Raw genomic sequence first — 19,226 nt, forward strand, 5'->3', positions numbered from 1 at the left:
CAGGTCAAAATGTCACCTCGCTCTCTTTATTATATTGACGTTATGTTAGGATAGTACAGTAACGTCAGCATTTCCACATAGTGAACGTAATATCTACAATCAAAGTAAGTCAGATATTCACGACTCTGTAATATCCATTTAGTCATTTTTTTTCTCTACCAAGGGAGGAATGTTTGATTCCAATGTTCCAGTGTTTTGGTGACATAAATTAAAAATAATAAAAAAAGAAACCAATTATTTTAGAATGCAAGTTATTGCTCTCCCCAGGGGTAGTTTGATACGTATTGAAAATAATAAAAGGAAATTAAAGTCTTTAACTTGCCTTGGAATATTATCACAAGTCTGCACTGTTCATCACAGAGCCAAGTCCAAGTCATAATGGAGCAGACTCGAGACCAAGTCCATGCTTGAGTATTAAACTCTACTCTAGCACTTGGAAAGAGTTAATTATGTCAGAAAATCCTGAGCAGTCCGTGATGAAACCATGGACATAACATGTTGCGAAACTGAGCTGCGTTTCTCTTTCTGAATTGAGGTGGTTCTCCACAAATAGATATTCCAAAGGGTTATTGGTGGATTACAAAACAGCATGGAGTGAATGAAGCCTCCAAGTGGATGCCAGTAATCCTTGGCTGATGATGATGGTACAGGAATCAATACCCTCATGATGAATGGTCGGTAGTTGCAGCCTCACATCCATCAAGGATCAACCAAGCAGGAGTAATTGTGAAGATAAGATGAATTCCCTTACCCTTGACATCCCACAACACACTCACTCTTTCCTTTCACGGTCATTGAATTTGTTGCTATTGGGAGCATTAAGAATACATTACTTCAAATAATAGCCTTGCTCCACACTTTGCAGTACTGACAATAAGTTGAATCAGATGCACTTTTTTTACTTAGCCTGCAACTATTCTGAGACGGGTTTTCCCCCATTCTCAGCTATTAGGATTCATGCAAAAATCAACAAAAATCAGAAAAATCTAAATAAGGAAGGGAAAAGTGAGAGAAATAAATACCCTGTTACCTCGGACGGATTTATTGATGACTATGTCATGAAATGTGCACATTCACAACAAATGCTGACAAGCATGTAGATCAATAAGGGATCACATGTCCATTTCAGGAGTAATGGGTAGTAGAGATTAGAGATGCGCTCTTGTAACTGGAACGTCACAGGTTCAAAGTGACATGCTGGAGGAACTAAAAGAGGCTAAACAGGGATGGAAAAAGAGTAATACTCTTCCTTACCTCAACTGCCACTTATAATCTTTGTAATGGCCATTCGCCTCACATGAATACAGCGCACAATGTTTTAGTGCCACAAGAAGTGCACCTTGCTTTTTTTTTTTTTTTTAATTTCAGTCTCTCCTTGGTATTCATCAAAAACTCTGTTTCTATAAAATTCCTGGTACTGATGGACTGGGCACTGGGCACTGAGACTATCACAGACAGCATGTCTGGCCAGGGATATTTACATATAACACTAACTTTTTGTGGTGGCATTTAGACCCATACATTTACAAAGCAACATTTGAGTGACATCGATATCCATCTCTAGTTGGATGTGTGAGAAGAAAGTGCCCCCGTGGCAAGATGATACTGGTAGACGTTTTGTGTAATTCTTTATTACCTGGCTTATGTGCCTGGTTAGTACAAGAAGTATGTCAGGACGGAGATGTTTGTCACACTGTCTCACGCACTTTTATTTCTTTGTATCAGTACATTATATTAGAATAATTTCAATATTAGTGAAAAGCTTGAGCTCTTGGGTAAAAACGGGGATTCCTTTTAGCCTTGTATCGTATTCCAAGAAAAAGTTAATTACACGTAAAAACACTCTCATACTTGACAACCTGGAGTCAGCCATGTCTTTTAATTCTTGTGAGGTTGGTCATTCCTATATTCCATCCATCCATTATCCGAACCACTTATCCTGCTCTCAGGGTCGCGGGGATGCTGGAGCCTATCCCAGCAGTCATTGGCAGGCGGAGAGACACTCTGGACAGGCCGCCAGGCCATCACAGGGCCGATACACACACTCACATTCATACCTAGGGACAATTTAGTATGGCCAATTCACCTGACCTACATGTTTTTGGACTGTGGGAGGAAACCGAAGCCCCCGGAGGAAACCCATGCAGACAACATGAAAACTCCACACAGAGGATGACCCGGGACGACCCCCAAGGTTGGAGTACCCCGGGGCTCGAACCCAGGACCTTCTTGCTGTGAGGCAACCGCGCTAACCACTGCGCTACCATGCCGCCCATTCCTATATTAAATTACTTTTTTTTAAAGATTTAGATCATTTTATCAAAATGGAAACATGGGATACATTTTAAAAGCTGTATACCATCCATTAGATGCAAAATACAATAATTTTAATTCTTGAAGACTTTTGATATAACACTCACAACGAGAAAATGCATGATTTATTTTGTTTTCTACCAAAATTTCAAATCAGTATCGTCAGCCTCTTCAATCTGGTTAGGTAGACTAGTAAGGTACATAGTAAACACAAAATAAGCACAACACTCATTTTGGTCTGCAATAACGGTGCATAACCCCTTATGCACTACATTTTCCATGTGACAACTGGCCCGCAACCCAACTTTTTGGACACTTATCTTGGCCATGGCCTTATAGCATTAACCACCCGCTCTTTGCCATGTAAATATCAATCTTTTTTAACTTAGGTCAATAATATTCCTTCTTTTTTTAACTTAGTTCAATAGTATTCCTTCTTTTTGGATTTCGTGCAACAGCAAGCCTGTATTACAAAAGGACAAAAATGTTAAAATGTCACTGTCTGGCTTACAAAACACTGAAATTGTCCTCACCTCAAAGATTTGCAACCTTGACCCACAATACAAATATGGGTGTCAATATGCCATTTACCTTTCTAATTTTGTCCAAGTGCTGCATAGTGACCAAGACATTAGAAATATAACCACCACCCTGTGTGGAAAAACATCCCTGTTCTCCGCTACGTTTACAAAGGAAGGCCAAGGGAATGTTTCTCATTGGAGATACTACCTGGTTGAAAATCTCCTCATACTGTGTCATATCTGTCTGTGAATGTTCTCATTCATCCAGGTCATGGTTATCCAAAGGAGTTGAATCAAGTGCTTGATTCAACTCCTTTGGATGTGTCATATCTGGGTATGAAGAAGGCTTGTTTGTTATCTTTACAACTGATATTACATCCCCATGTATAGGACATTTAAAATGCTGGCTTTGAGATGTTGTGGAAATGACAGTATGAATACAACTGGGGATGCACACGTTGCTGGTCCAAGGATAAGGAAGAGAAGCAAAAGCTCACCACACACTCCTCGATCCTAACAATCGCTCAATCTATCAATCAGACTTTCTCTTGAGCAAATTTCCAGTGGTTTTGGCCTCAATCATGTAAGACCAAATATACCCTAAGCAAGTAGTTAAGCACATGTAGTCAAGTGTTAACACACACACACACACACAGGCCCGCCCATAGAAATGGCTGGGCCCCAGAAAAGGTCCAGTGAATACCCCCCCCCCAAATCTGCTTTACTCATCAATGCATGCGCGTGCTGTCTCACTCTTCTACATGTAAACTAAGGGAGATGTACTTAGTAACGGGGGTTACATAGGCACACACAGATGCAAATAGGGGGTATGCAACATATGCAGTGCATAGGGGCACTGTGCGAAGGGGGCGCCATAACAATGATGAAAAAATATACGAGATCTGAAAGTGTGTCTTGTCAATCGTCTTTGTTTTGTCATTTGAAATAGGTACGTGCTGTATTATAGACATATTTTTGAAGTTACAGCCAGGTCTAGACCAGTCACGGGGAATACAGGCTACATATTTGTTAAGCGTAGTTTACACCAAAGATTCGCGATGAGACAAGTTAAAACTTGCAGTTACTTACAAAAGAATGTGGTCCGCACCATTCTAAAACCTGCCACTTAACACCAATGAGATTAGACAAGATGGTGTATCGTTTCCATAGCAACGACTCTCTACTTCCATTCTAACTGCCGGCTTTTTGGGCTTATTTTTTAGCTGGATACTTTGTAGCGTCTTAAAATGTGAATGAGGATAGTGATCATGAGTTACTCACTAGAAAGAGGGAAAAGGAGAGGGTGTGAAGGAATGACAGAAAAATTGTCCATGTGGACTAAAGACGGCAGGTAGGATGTAAAGTACTTCCCCAGCAAACAAAAAAACGTCCCCAGCACGCCCCCTACAGGTCTTCTCCGAATGTCCGGTAAATGTCATTGTGTAGGGTTTTCATTACGTCACAGGGACGTCCCGGGGACATCTAGAAGACTTTCCCCACACGTCCATGTAATGTCCTTGGGACGTTCTTCGAATGTTCGACAATAACGTCCCTGTGACGTCCCAGGGACATCTACAAGACATTCCCCTAACATCCATGTAATGCCGACAATAACGTCCCTGTGACGTCCCAGGGACATCTACAAGACATTCCCCTAACATCCATGTAATGCCGACAATAATGTCACTGTGACGTCCCAGAGACGTCTAAAAGACTTTACCCTAATGTCCCTGTAATGTCCTCCGGACGTTCTTTGAACGTCCAACAATAACGTCCCTGTGACATCTAGAGGACTTTCCCCTAACGTCCCTATAATGTCCTCGGGACGTTCTGTGAATGTGCAGCAATAACATCCCCGTGATGTCTAGAGGACTTTGCCTAACGTCTCTGTAATGTCCTCGGGACGTTTTTTGAACGTCCCGCAATAACGTCCCCGTGACGTAATGAAAACCCTACACTATGACATTTACCAGACATTCGGAGAGGACCTTTAGGGGACGTGCTTGGGATGTTTTCTTGTTTGCTGGGACTTCAGTGAAAATCTCAAGAGGGAAGCTTGAAGTTGACAGGGGGACGTAGCGCGTGGGAGGATCACGCTGTTACCCCCTGTCCCCCCGAACAGGCGCCCCGACCGACGAGAGGAAGCGCTAGTGCAGTGACCAGGACACATACCCACATCCGGCTTCCCACGGGCAGACACGGCCAGTTGTGTCTGTAGGGACACCAGGAGGTAACAGGGGGATTTGAACCGGTGCTCCCCGTGTTGGTAGTCAACGGAATAGACTGCTACACTACCCAGATGCCCAACATTACCTTTTAACTGTAGCTTCCTAGTTCTACTGGTAAGAATACCAAGAAACACACACAAGATACAATATAGATGGCTTTTTTATTATAGTTTCAATGGGCAAATGGAAAAAAACTCCTTTCTGTTTATGGTTAAAATGCAAGATGTAGTTGGAGGATCATATTTCTTTCACGTTACATGACAGTTCATCATCTTCATTAGTAGCCTAAGGCTGCCTTTTGATGGCCAAATGAGGTGGGTCGAACATTTGGTGTTAGATGTTGATAGGCTATGGTGGTGTGTGAGGAGTGGGTTGTGTAGCCTACCCTACTGAAAAATCTAGCTAGAACCAGCTTCAAACCTTAGCTGGTCATTAGCCGGTCTTGCTGGATTTACCTGGTGGGCCAGCTTGCTCAATGTGGTAGACCAGCTTTGGGTAGCTGGTTGAGAGGTGAGCAGCCAGGTTGGTAATGCTGGTGTAACTGGTCAGTTGATGACAGACTAGCATTGCCGTGCTGGTGTACCTGTTTTGGTCTGAGATGATCGATCGATCAGGTGGTGATGAAACAATAGTACTTAAGTGCATTTTTTTTCTTTTGGTTGTTGTTGCTTTAGACACAAACATGGTAAAACATGATTGGACTTGATTCAACATTTATTGAGCAGGTAAATACAAATGCCAAGATCTATGTGGAATAACCACTTAAACTCTGATTTCCCTTAAATTTCCCCATAAGTAGCTTCAAAGTCACTTTTTTTCCTTCATATTGTAAGACAATGGCACGCATATATATATATATATATATATATATATATATATATATATATATATATATATATATATATATATACACTACCGTTCAAAAGTTTGGGATCACCCAAACAATTTCGTGTTTTCCATGAAAAGTCACACTTATTCACCACCATATGTTGTGAAATGAATAGAAAATAGAGTCAAGACATTGACAAGGTTAGAAATAATGATTTGTATTTGAAATAAGATTTTTTTTACATCAAACTTTGCTTTCGTCAAAGAATCCTCCATTTGCAGCAATTACAGCATTGCAGACCTTTGGCATTCTAGCTGTTAATTTGTTGAGGTAATCTGGAGAAATTGCACCCCACGCTTCCAGAAGCAGCTCCCACAAGTTGGATTGGTTGGATGGGCACTTCTTTGAGCAGATTGAGTTTCTGGAGCATCACATTTGTGGGGTCAATTAAACGCTCAAAATGGCCAGAAAAAGAGAACTTTCATCTGAAACTCGACAGTCTATTCTTGTTCTTAGAAATGAAGGCTATTCCATGCGAGAAATTGCTAAGAAATTGAAGATTTCCTACACCGGTGTGTACTACTCCCTTCAGAGGACAGCACAAACAGGCTCTAACAGGTACTATTTAATGAAGATGCCAGTTGGGGACCTGTGAGGCGTCTGTTTCTCAAACTAGAGACTCTAATGTACTTATCTTCTTGCTCAGTTGTGCAACGCGGCCTCCCACTTCTTTTTCTACTCTGGTTAGAGCCTGTTTGTGCTGTCCTCTGAAGGGAGTAGTACACACCGGTGTAGGAAATCTTCAATTTCTTAGCAATTTCTCGCATGGAATAGCCTTCATTTCTAAGAACAAGAATAGACTGTCGAGTTTCAGATGAAAGTTCTCTTTTTCTGGCCATTTTGAACGTTTAATTGACCCCACAAATGTGATGCTCCAGAAACTCAATCTGCTCAAAGAAGTGCCCATCCAACCAATCCAACTTGTGGGAGCTGCTTCTGGAAGCGTGGGGTGCAATTTCTCCAGATTACCTCAACAAATTAACAGCTAGAATGCCAAAGGTCTGCAATGCTGTAATTGCTGCAAATGGAGGATTCTTTGACGAAAGCAAAGTTTGATGTAAAAAAAATCTTATTTCAAATACAAATCATTATTTCTAACCTTGTCAATGTCTTGACTCTATTTTCTATTCATTTCACAACATATGGTGGTGAATAAGTGTGACTTTTCATGGAAAACACGAAATTGTTTGGGTGATCCCAAACTTTTGAACGATAATGTATATATATATATATATATATATATATATATATATATATATATATATATATATATATATATATATATATATATATATTCTGCTGGTTGCAACAATTCCCTGAAGCTGCATCACACTTATATTTGAATGCGCGGCTCTCGCAGCAGAGAGTGGGTGTGTTGACAGCTCTTCTCCACTGTGTCATGCCTCACAATGTCTATTTATATGACTTTTTATTATTATTCTCTCCTATAGTGGTAACAACACCATTCCTATATTTGATACAGATACACAGGCGAGTGCACTTGCAGAAAGATTTTGTTGTCATCAGCTGTAGTTTTGCTCACTGCCAACAGTATCCAGAATGACTGATTGACATTTTAGTGTTCAGAGCAGAGGGTTGTGTCACCTTGTTATATTTTATTTAGTTTGTCAAATGATATCAATCAGATTTTTTTGTCTATGCGCACACACGTGCACCCATGGTAACCCTGAAACCAGAGCCCCCCCCTACCCCACCCACCCATAACAAATCCCAATTTAACCCCTGGTTATAAGTTAAGTTGGCTAGACAGAAGAGAGAATTCGCTTCTGACAATCCCCTTGTCTTATTGCTATGTGATAGAAACTGCCAAGGAGATTAATGAATTTGTCAAAAAATAAATAAAAAATTACAGGGATTAGGGGCATCCGACTAGCGTAGTGGTCTATTCCGGTCTGTTCCGTTCCGTTGATCGCTGGTTCGAATCCCCGTGTTACCTCTGGCTTGGTTGGGCGAGTGGGAAGCCGGATTAGTTATGTGTCCTGTTTGCTGCAGTAGCGCCTCCTCTGGTCGGTTGGGGAATCTGTTCGGGGGGGGGGGGGATAGCGTGATCCTCCCATACGCTACGTCCCCCTGGCGAAACTCCTCACTGTCAGGTGAAAAGAAGCAGCTGGCGACTCCACATGTATCGGAGGAGGCATGTGGTAGTCTGCAGCCCTTCCCGGATTGGCAGAGGGAATGGAGTAGTGACCGGGATGGCTCGGAAGAGTAGGGTATAATTGGCCAAGTACAATTTGGGAGAAAGGGGGGGGGGGATCCCAAAAAAAAAAAAGTACGAGGATTCCAAAAGTCCTGGACCCAACGCCCACTGAGAAGGAAACAATCACACCAGTTGAAAAGGAGAGGAGGGAAGCAAATTATAAAATGGTAAGTATGTAATTTATCTGGCCTTTTTGCATTTTGTAGTGTAAGCCTATAGAAAACCACCCTAAATGGTTAGACAGCTTCATGTCAAAATGTTGGGTACAATATAACTTTTGTTCTTTATTGCAATAGAAATATCAGGGAGCATACAGGGCAAGGGGAAAGGAGCCATTATAAGAACATAGACACTCTTATTTTTGCTTGATTTTCACTATTGATTTGTTCATATTTTCTGTCCAATGCAATAGAAAGAGCAGGGGGCAGCAACTTGGACTCAACCAGGCTTTGCAGCTGTCTAAGGAACTATCTGTGATAACACAGAGTTTAACTTTCAGAACTACTCTTCTTAATTTTCAGTAATAAGTTCAAGTTATTGCCCTTCATAGGGTTGAGCAGTGGATTTGTAAAGTAAATCTTAAAGCTGATGTGCTTTATGTAACTTACCCTACCATAACACACGTTTTGGAGAAGGTAAATAATATAAGCGCACAAGAAAAGTCACATAAAGCTGTTAATTTACATTATATAAAAAATACTCTTCCAGCATCCCATCCTTCTCACTGTTGAAATAAGGTGAAGCCCCTGTTCAATGCCATTTAATTATCAAGTACTTCTACATTTTCTTAAACAGTAAGTAAAATTCATTGTATTATATTGCTTCTTAAGAACTAGTACTGTTTATCTGTGTGTGAGTGTAATATAATATTACTCAGTCATCAGTGTTGATTGTTAATAATATCTGAGATATATTGTTGCACTTTTAAATTTACCTGGCTAATTTGCTGAACCTGCTTTGTGGAAAAACCCCAAGATGTATTTCTTCATTTACCAACTACAAAAAATGTTTTTGTTTGAATTTTTGTAACCCTGAGTTTTTTTTTTTGTTTTTTTTTTTGTAAGGTTACTTAGAACATCCAGAACAGTGCTGTTTTATTCTGACTGACTGTTTCAGATTTGTAATGAGTTCCACAAAAAAAATATCAGAACTATTTTTTCAGTTTTCACCTGCTCCCTCAATTTCATTGCAAAAAAAAATGCTCCAAAACATTGTGAATTTGCATCAGAACTTTTTTGAAAAGCTGCCGTTAAATTGAGGATTTTAGGCCACGCATTGGTGCCATAAGTGGGTATAATGTTATGAAGATTCTAAGGGCGCCAGACTAGAAGTGGCACCACAACGGTGCTCAAATTTTTTTTTTATAAATGTATTTCTAGTTTTTCCCCTTATCCCACCCAATCACCCAATGGCATATGGCCAGATCTTGTCGAAGACCTCTCTGATTCGCGATCCACAGGAAAGCACCCACAGGTCCAATCTGGGCTATGGTGGTATCATATTCCTTTTTGTTAAGAGCATTTTATATGTAAATTTGTCAAACTAAGAAGATGGGTCCCTTATTGGAGAACCTGTTGATGAGGGGATTGTTGGGCAAGCTGGTAGCATGGGATGAAGGTAGAGGAAGGGGTTTAATGTTTAAAGAAGTCAGGAAAATAATAAAATAATTATTTGATTAATTAAATAAATAAAGGACGCTCAGTCACATTATTTATAGGGGCACAAAATCCCTGGCGGCACCCCTGAGACCGCGACTCAAAAACTGTGTGCGATGTTCTGGAGGGACTTCTCAAAGGAAGATGCTTTGTGGGGACCTCATGGCCTTTCTTTTAGCACCACCCACAGGCTGAAATTTACAAACGCTATCCTCCCGCTCCTTGGAATCTCCCGACATGCACCAAGCAAGTGGGACAGCAATGCACTTAAAAAAGAAAAATTACTGTACCTGCAACGTAAAGAATTCTCTACTTTGTAGATTATTTAAGTTTTAAAAATTCTTTTTGCAAAAGTTGAGGAATCTCTCATATTGAACAAAACCTTTGCTTACACATGAATTGCACAGTTTCATGTAATCATCGTGCTTTTTGTGCCTCTTACTTTTACTGTATTCTTTTTAACAGATACGTAATGGTGAAGGAGTTTGGACCCGGGCTGACCAGTGGCAGCTTGTAAAGGGCAACACAAAGGACTCACTCCTTGTCAAAGAACTTGCCATGTCAATTTGGGGCTCACCAACACTGGCAGGGAAGTCGTCGGAAGGGAAAAGTTGTCCATCAACAAAGACAATGCCAAAGCCCCTTCTTACACCTTGCAAAGTGATGGCATTGAAGGATGTTGAATAGATTTTTTTTTTATATATAATAATTTTTTTATCCTATCTTCTTCTTTCAGCTGCTCCCGTTAGGGGTCACCACAGTGGATCATCCGTTTCCATTTCTTCCTGTCCTCTGCATCTTCCTCAGTCACACCAGCCACCTGCATGTCCTCCCTCACCACATCCATAAACCTCCTCTTTGGGTTTCCTCTTTTCCTCTTGCCTGGCAGCTCCATATTCAGCATCCTTCTCCCAATATACGCAGCATCTCTCCTCACCTCTACTCCCTGCATCCTCACTATTCTACTGTCCTCCCTCTCATTTGTGCATATGTATTCCATCTTGCTCCTACTGACTTTCATTCCTCCAGTGCATACCTCCACCTCTCCAGGCTCTCCTTAACGTGCAACCTACTCTTGCTACAGCTCACAGTGTCATCCGCAAACATCATAGTCCTTGGAGACTCCTGCCTAATCTTGTCTGTCAACCTGTCAATCACCATTGCCAACAAGAAAGGGCTCAGAGCCGATCCTTGATGTAATCACACATCCACCTTGAATCCATCTGTCGTTCCAACTGCACAGCTCATCGCTGTCATACTTCTCTCATACATATCCTGCACGACTCCTACATACTTCTCTGCCACTCTCGCCTTCCTCATACAATACCACACCTCCTCTCTTGGCACCCTGTCATTCTCTAAATCCACAAAGACACCAGTTAACTCCTTCTGACCTTCTCTATACATCACCATCAATACTCTCAAAGCAAACATTGCATTGGTGGTGCTCTTTTGTGGCATAAAACTGTACTGCTGCTCAGTAAACTCTCCTCTTAACCTAGCTTCTATTACTCTTTCCCATGTCTTCATGCTGTGGCTGATCGACTTTATACCTCTGTAGTTACTACAGCTCTGCACTTATTCTTGAAAATTATTTTTTTATTCTATCATACTAGAATTTAATATTTGTAAACTTGATGCACTCTGTTTTTAGCCACAATGTCTACTGTGTGTCATTACAAATTTTATTTAAAGTGATAGTTCGGATTCTTACCCACAGTCATATTTGTTGCTCTATGTGAGAGTAATAAATCCACCAAGTTTGGTCCATTAAGTCCTTCCCTGGTGCAAGAATGGGAGCTTCACCAGGATTGTACTGCTCCAAAATGAATGAAGTAGACCGGAAAGACTAAAAAATACGATTTTGAGCACCAAAAGGGAAAAAGAATGTGTTGAAGGATGCACAACACATCTTCAAGTTTCACTTCCATTGCTCTTTTCAGTCCCCTAGCTTACAAAATGTCCCAACTATTTTCTGCTGTAACGCTGCCACTGTGTCACTATGGAGCAGCGATCGGGTGCCATATTCAATCTACGGGGTGACACAGTGGCAGGGCTATGAAAACACTTCTGCCACTTTGGAAGCCACGGTGCTGGAAAGAGCAATGAAAGTGAGACCAAAACAAACGTGGTGTTCATCCTTCAAAAATAATTTTCAGTTTTGGTCGGCACTCAAAATCATGTTGTCTTCCAGTCTACTTCATTCATTTTGGAGCAGCACACTCCTGTGGAAGCTCCTGTTGTCAGAACAGGGAAGGACTTAATGGACCAAACTTGGTGGATGTATTACACTTGTATACAGCAGCAAATACCACTATATGGGTAAGAATCCAAACTAGATGAAAAAGTAAATGAATGTACTGCTCTGATTCTCATGTCATGTGTATTGGCTTTGAAGAAAATCTCATAAATGTCTTTTTATTGATATCTAAAATTTTATAATAGGTTGAAATCATTGCCAAGGCCATTAAATAGATAAAAAATGAATAAGGTGCAGATTTAAATGACCTTTAATTAGTTTTTAAATGAAGCATGTACTGAGGCTAATATTTGTATATATCATTTATTCTCTGTCTCTCTCTCTCTGTCTCTCTCTCTGTTGTTTTCAGGACTAACTACAGGCCAAAAACCTGCCAGAGGAGGAATTGAAGGGAAAAAAAGACACTCAAAGGCAGGTAGATAGATACATAATGGGGGAGGGGGAGGGGTGGACATCAACAATAAAAAAAAAATCACTTAAATGAGCCTACAGAATTGCGCCAGAACGGAACATTGCGTTAATTTCGTTTCTTCTAGTTCAGATGTTTGATGGTGAAATAACCAAAACAAAATGAAGATTTTCAACGAATTTTCAACTGTTTTTTTTTTCCTAAATAGCATTTGGTGGGATATTGTAGACAAAACCTGCATCTTGCTGCAAATTAGTATGTTGCAGAATGTGTTCATTTCATAAAGACGGTTCTTTTTAGAGACATTTGAAAAGCTAGGCGTAGCACTCCCTTTGTAAACAACTGTAAACCAAAAACTGGTTTCCTACAAGCTGGTGAATTTTAGCAGGTGCTGGTCTCACCAATAGGAGCTAGCAGCTGGTAACAATAGAAGCTGATAACTGGTAAGAATCTTAGCTGAGTCTGGTAATATGAGCTGGTAGCTGGTAAGAACAGGAGCTGGTAGCTGGTGTAACCAGTAGTAGCTGCTAGATGGCCTACCAGCTGTTATTAACCTAGCTCAAACTGGTCAAGCTGGTTTACCAGCTACCAGCTCAAGCTGGATTTTTCAGTGGGTTGGAAGACGCGCCTGAAAGACAAGCAAAACGAGCTTAGTAAAATTATTGTCATATTGTTATTCCTTGTATGGCTTGTTCTCCCTATAAAAAAGACTTTTAAATAGACATTTGTCTTGTGTGTGCATGTGGATTTTTCAATCAGGAAACTTTGTTGAGTCTAAACGGTTCTCACATCGGCAATCGCGCATGGTAGTCGATGGCATTCAATATAGCCTGTGACACAGGTCTACTTTACCAAATCTTACAAGACACAACATTCGTTGACTTTAGTTAAATTAATGAACCACACGTCGATAACTTATGTAGCCTTCTGTTTCCTTTTGAGACTGGGTTAAAGTTATTACATCTAACACTAAGTTAACCACTCAGGCATGAGGGTGGGGAGGACAAGGAATAAAAAAGTAGGTGAAGAGAACACGTAACATTAGGTGTCCAAAGGAATTGAATCAAGTGCAACTGGACTTGGTTATATATCCGTGAAGACGTTTCGCCTCTCATCCAAGAGGCTTCAAGGCACGAACTGATGAAGCCTCTTGGATGAGAGGCGAAACGTCTTCACGGATATATACCAAGTCCAGTTGCACTTGATTCAACTCCTTTGGATAACCATGACCTGGATGAATGAGAACATTCACAGACACGTAACATTAGGTGGAATTATGTAGAGGATTGCCAGTTCTATAAACATGACATCTATTAATTAATTTCCCACCATTATCAATGTGGGAAAAGTATATTGTAAAAGGATAATATTAGAGTGATTTGTACTAATTTAATTGCCAAGCTGTCAAATACTAATGGTTGCTTAACAATGTGACTCAGTGGAGAAGAAAACAAACAGTAAGAGAAGGAGACAAACATGTTGACGTCTAAATCTATTGTACAATATGTATATAGTAGTGAATGGTTGCTAAATACTAGGACATGTAACTTGATGGTTAAAATAGTTATTAAATTGATCTGTCCAAGCAAATAAACAGTTTTGTTATGGCTCGCTCACCCCGCGCCGTGGCCCGCCCACCCCGCGCCGGCAGCCAATCGGCTCGTCAGGGCCGGGCTTAGTCATCAGGGCTGGGCTTAAGTTTGGTGGCCTCCCACGTGCCCGTTGTCAGTTCGTGTTGTAACCTCCTCGCACCCGCAGTAGCGGCCACTCTCCTCTCACGGTCCTTTTCTCTACGAGCTCATCCCAGCCCTTCGTTCATGCTTTTCCCTTGCAAAGTTTCCCCGTGGAAGTATCCTACCGTGTTCCCGTTTGGATTACCCGCGAGTATTTTTCCCCCTTGGACTTTCCGTTTTTTCCTTGTCGCTCATTGCCTTCCCATGTTTGACTATTTGTACGCGTAAGGAATAAAGTACGCCAGTTTTCGGCTAACCCCATCTCTGTCTGGTGTCGTGCGCTTGGGGTCTTCCACAAACCCTAACAAGTTTCTTCCTTTTGTACATATGACTTCCCCCGTGCTGTTCTGACAATACTGAAGTTTGACAATTAGGGGGGGGGCAATGTTAATGTTGCATGCCCCTCAACAAACGGCCCTGCACACACACACACACACACACACACAGGGCCGCCAATAAGAGGATAAAGTTTTGTGGCGCCCAGCCGCTAGAGGGGGGGGTGCATGGAGGCCAGCAACAATCATGTTCAACCTAAATATAAGCCATGATAATGGCAATACTTGCCTTGCCGTTGAGTGTGACCTGGCTAGACAGATGGACTTTAAAACCATTATAAAGGACTTTGCACCCAGTAAGACAAAGAGGCAGGGATGAAGCCATGAGGTAAGAAATTGCATTTTCCACTAAGAAATGTGTGGTGTAAGATCTTTGTTGACCTTGGCGTGTGTCAGAGAATTCTATTATGGTGTGTGTGTGTGTGTCCCTATGTAGCCCTCGTTGCTGAACAAGTATCTCAATTTACATGTACTATGTGTTTAGTAGGAGAGAGAGAGAGACAGCAAGCACATGCATTAATATGAGTAACAGATTTGGGAGGGGGCAGCCATTTCTGTGGGGGGGGGGGACGCGCACGCGCATACACACAAAAGAGTGCTGTATCTGACGTGCCTGCCTTCTGAAGTGTTGGAGCGTGTGTTTGGCAGACGGACATACGTGCAAACATACGTAACAAGCGGAGCAAGCGGCCGTGCTGCAGCTTGTTTCTGGGCTGATTATTTGAACGCTGTGAACTCTTGACAGAAAAGACTAGCTACGACATTAAGTTGCAGCCCTAAAACCGAAATTACACACACACCGCAGTGTTTAAACTATAATCTGCTCTCGTACATGGACAATTTAGAAAAAGCCACATACACATCGGTTAAACGGAGCACCAGATTCAACAGTTTGCGACACCACATTGAGGCTGAGGACCTATACTGGAAATGTATCCTGTTCGGACATCTGTGTCTCATCATCCACGCAAAAACAAACAAACAAACAAAAAAACCCCAAAACAAACAAACAAAACAAAAAAAACCCAAAAAAACAACAAAAAAGTAGCCTATTCGTGGCGAGGCAGTACCATAGGCAACTGTAGTACAAGTAAAACCCCACGATAAGAAAACTTACCTATGATGAGCAGATAGAAACCAGCACCTATGTCCAGCGCTGGTGACAATTTGGAGGAATACGCATCCATCTGGAAACGTGAGAGGCGCTACAGTGCGCAGATAACGGTGAAATAACGTGTCTTTGTTAAGAATAGGCCAAATCCACACTGTTGGGTGTGCTACGGTGTCAGATCCACATGACCTCGAGTAGGGGGGGGGGGGATCAGCGGAGTGGAGAACGCGCGCCAACAGGTTGTCCGCGCAGCGCGGCGCGGTATCCGTCCACGATGCGTGAGGCGCACACATCCATGAGTGTGGGTCTGTGGAAATAAACGCAGCTGTGACCGACACACGTTTTTTCTGTGTCCTCTATTCGGCAAGGAAATCGTCAGACCCGTGGAGATTTGTATTTGGGCAGGGCTTGCGTTACGCGCAGCGCCCAGCGCGCAAGAGTTACTTCAGTTATATCCAATTTCCTAAGGTACTGGCATTCACCGAAATGTAAGACTCAATTTTGTTGGAGGAAAAAAAGAAGAAGCAATGACTGTAATATTTTGAAGCAAAATGTTCAGAATAATTTGGTGGGTGGATCAAATAATTGTTCAAATTGATATTTTTTTGTTTCCATCTTAAACTCTTGTTCATTTTCGGTCGTAACAGTCTCCGAGGCTTTCGGCTTTATACAGAGGCACTTGTTATGAAAACACAACCGTTGTGTGATGTAAGTTTCGGCTTCATTCAGAGGCAATTGTTTAGAAAACAAAAACGACACGTGCCGCCATTTAGATTTAGATGATAGCACGCCTTATTCAACACTGATGGGCTATGGCGTAAGCGTCGAGGTTGACACATGAAACGCCGGGCTCCGGGACAGCCGAAACAGCAATTTTCCCAAAAAACGTTCGTTTATCGGGATAGTTATGGATTGTTCTTGTCCATTATTGATCCGAACAGTTGTGCATATTGCATCCAAACACTTTCATTTTTTTCGCCCCTATAGGCAATTGTCTAACGCATTGGAGTTGGGAGACTTGCAGTGACTGCACGACTAGAGTGAACTTACAAGCTCTGCTCTGCAAGGCATGATGCAAACAAACGCATTCAACGCATTACGTGTGCTCGCAAGGTTACATCACCAAACTTACTTAAAACCAATGGCAAGGAGCAGAGGGCAGGCCTAGTTGAGCAGGTGTTACATTGTGTAATTCTTCAGCCTTTTAACTTCAATATTTTTGACATTTCAGTGGCGTGGGCAACGCTGTTCCAGACAAAGGATACAAAAAGAAAATCTTACAAATTCATCCTTTGAGGGATGGGTTCAGTCTGTTGAGGCATGATGCTGTTGTGTGCTGTAGCGGCGGGCGTAGGTCGAGCTAGTGAGGAGGGCACTTGCTTGAAGCGTGACATGTTCCTTGTCACCACTCGCTGCTCACGTTGTGCAGTGACCATTGTTCCTTTGACTGCAATGACTTGGAACGGATCAGGATGGAAAGGGGATTGGAACTTGTTGTCTGGTCGCAGTCTTTTGACTAACACATGGTCTCCCACTTTCAGAGTAGAGGGGGACGCCAGAAGCGTTTGTTGTGGTGCCCTTTCATCTTCGCTTTTGCTTGTGTGTCTTTGGCTCTCATGAACCCGTCCGGGACTGTGGACTGGACACTGGGCAGTGTTGTGTGCACTTGCCTACCGAACATTGCTGTGGCAGGGGGCGTCCCAGTAGAGCAGTGCGGTGTTGTTCTGTATGCTCTCAGGAAGCAATTCAGTTCTTGTTGAGTGTTTTTGTGCCCCAGTGTTGCAATTCGGAGTGTTTTTTTCAGGGTCTTCATGAATCTTTCCACTTCGCCATTTGCTTGGGGCCAGTATGGAGTTATCTTTCTGTGGTGGAATCCCAGGTACGTAGCAAACCTGGAGAACTCTTCAGAGTTGAATGGTGGTGTTATGTCTGCACACATCGACAGTGCTGCATTTGATTTGGTGCTGTTCTATTGTGCTGGGATCGATTGGTGATGCCTGCGGGCTCTGGGTTGTTTGATCGGGTCTGCCTGTGATGCTGTGTCAGTCTAAATAAAGAATGCAACGTAGAGGTTGTGTCGAGCGACAGCGCTGTGTCCCGACGTGATTTCTAAATACAATATTGGCGACGAGGATGGCTGATATCTCTCTCCCACCACCTGCCCCCTTCCTGGCATTACCTGGCGAGCCCCCGGTACCATGGACTCGCTGGCTACATAGTTTTGAAAATTACATCATCGCCTCAGGGCTCGACGACGTGAGCCAGGCTAGGAAGACGGCTCTGTTGCTACACTGCTTGGGAGCAGAGGGTCATCGTGTGCTCGGGACTCTGGGGAACGTCACAAACTTTGACGAAGCTGTGGGACTTATGAGCACCCATTTCGCTGCTCCACAGAGTGCCCTCCTTCGGCGATTTAAATTCCGTCAGCGACACCAACTGCCTGGTGAGTCTGTGCAGCAGTATGTAGCTAATTTGCGAGGGCTAGCTAGCTCATGCAAGTTTGGCGCGCTTCAGGACGAGATGGTTCGCGACCAGCTTATCGAACACACCACCAACGCAAAGGTGCGCGAGACTCTCCTGCTGGAAAAAGACGATCTGCTGCTGTCCAGAGCAATTACCATCGCACTACAGGTTGAGAGAGCAGCTGAGTGTGCTGCTATGCTAAATACACAGCAAGTGGCCACCTCCAGTCAAGCTGCCAACGACTTCTCCCTCTACTCACGGCTGCCCCTCGGGACACAACCCAGCCAGAGCGAGGCGGGCGCCGACTCCACTGAGGACGTCTTGCAACTGCAACGACAGCGTTCTCGGCCCCGTCCTCAACAGTCCTGTGGTAATTGTGGATCTCGGTCTCATGTTTCAAGGGCTCAGAACTGCCCTGCCCGTGGCCAGACATGCCGTAGCTGCGGTAAGCACAATCACTTTGCCAACGTCTGTCGATCTTCCCCGGCTGGGTCAGAGGGCCACACCCCCCAGTCTTCAACCGCCGTCATTCACAAGGTGAGCTCTGGGCCAGTGTCATTCAATCATGCACAGTCAACATTAATGATGTGTGCATCCCCCTGCTGTTGGACACCGGTGCAGGTGTGTCTCTCCTGAATGTTGATACCTACAGTCAATTTTTCGGTTCACTGCCACTGTCCGCACCCTCAGCTGTCCTCTGTGGGTATGGTGACTCCAAAATCGATCTGGTTGGCTCTCTCCAAGTGACTGTCCGCTATGGAACCAAGCTGGTGCCCAATGCAGTTTTTCATGTGGCACGCCGTGGGGCCAACCTGATGGGCCTGGACCTGTTCTCCGCTCTGGGGTTCTCCCTCTTAGACACAAGGGGGGCAGCAATCCTGACTGTTGCCACGCCTTGGCAGCAGAAGTGGCCATTGCTGTTTATGGGGCTGGGCTGCCTCTCCGCCTTCGCCCATCAACCTCTCCTCAACCCTGCTGTGAAATCTGTCATCCAACCACTGCGCCACATCCCGTTGGCTCTCCGTGATGGGGTCTCCGCCGAGCTGCAACAACTGCTGGAAGCTGGCATCATTGAACCGGTGGACGCGTCA

The 19,226-nt window shown here is 43.1% G+C and overlaps 1 protein-coding gene across 1 annotated transcript in view; it reads right to left on the reverse strand.

Annotated features, from left to right (window-relative positions):
- Window positions 1–15,748, reverse strand: part of LOC130124842 (opsin-5-like) — a 33,416-nt gene extending 17,668 nt beyond the window's left edge. The window contains exon 1 of the mRNA XM_056294190.1: window positions 15,679–15,748. Coding sequence (XP_056150165.1) covers window positions 15,679–15,748 — 70 coding nt within the window. The remainder of the gene's footprint in view (window positions 1–15,678) is intronic.
- Between the last annotated feature and the right edge of the window lie 3,478 nt (window positions 15,749–19,226).

Source organism: Lampris incognitus, chromosome 15 (assembly GCF_029633865.1).
Source record: "Lampris incognitus isolate fLamInc1 chromosome 15, fLamInc1.hap2, whole genome shotgun sequence".
Lineage (NCBI taxonomy): Eukaryota > Metazoa > Chordata > Actinopteri > Lampriformes > Lampridae > Lampris > Lampris incognitus.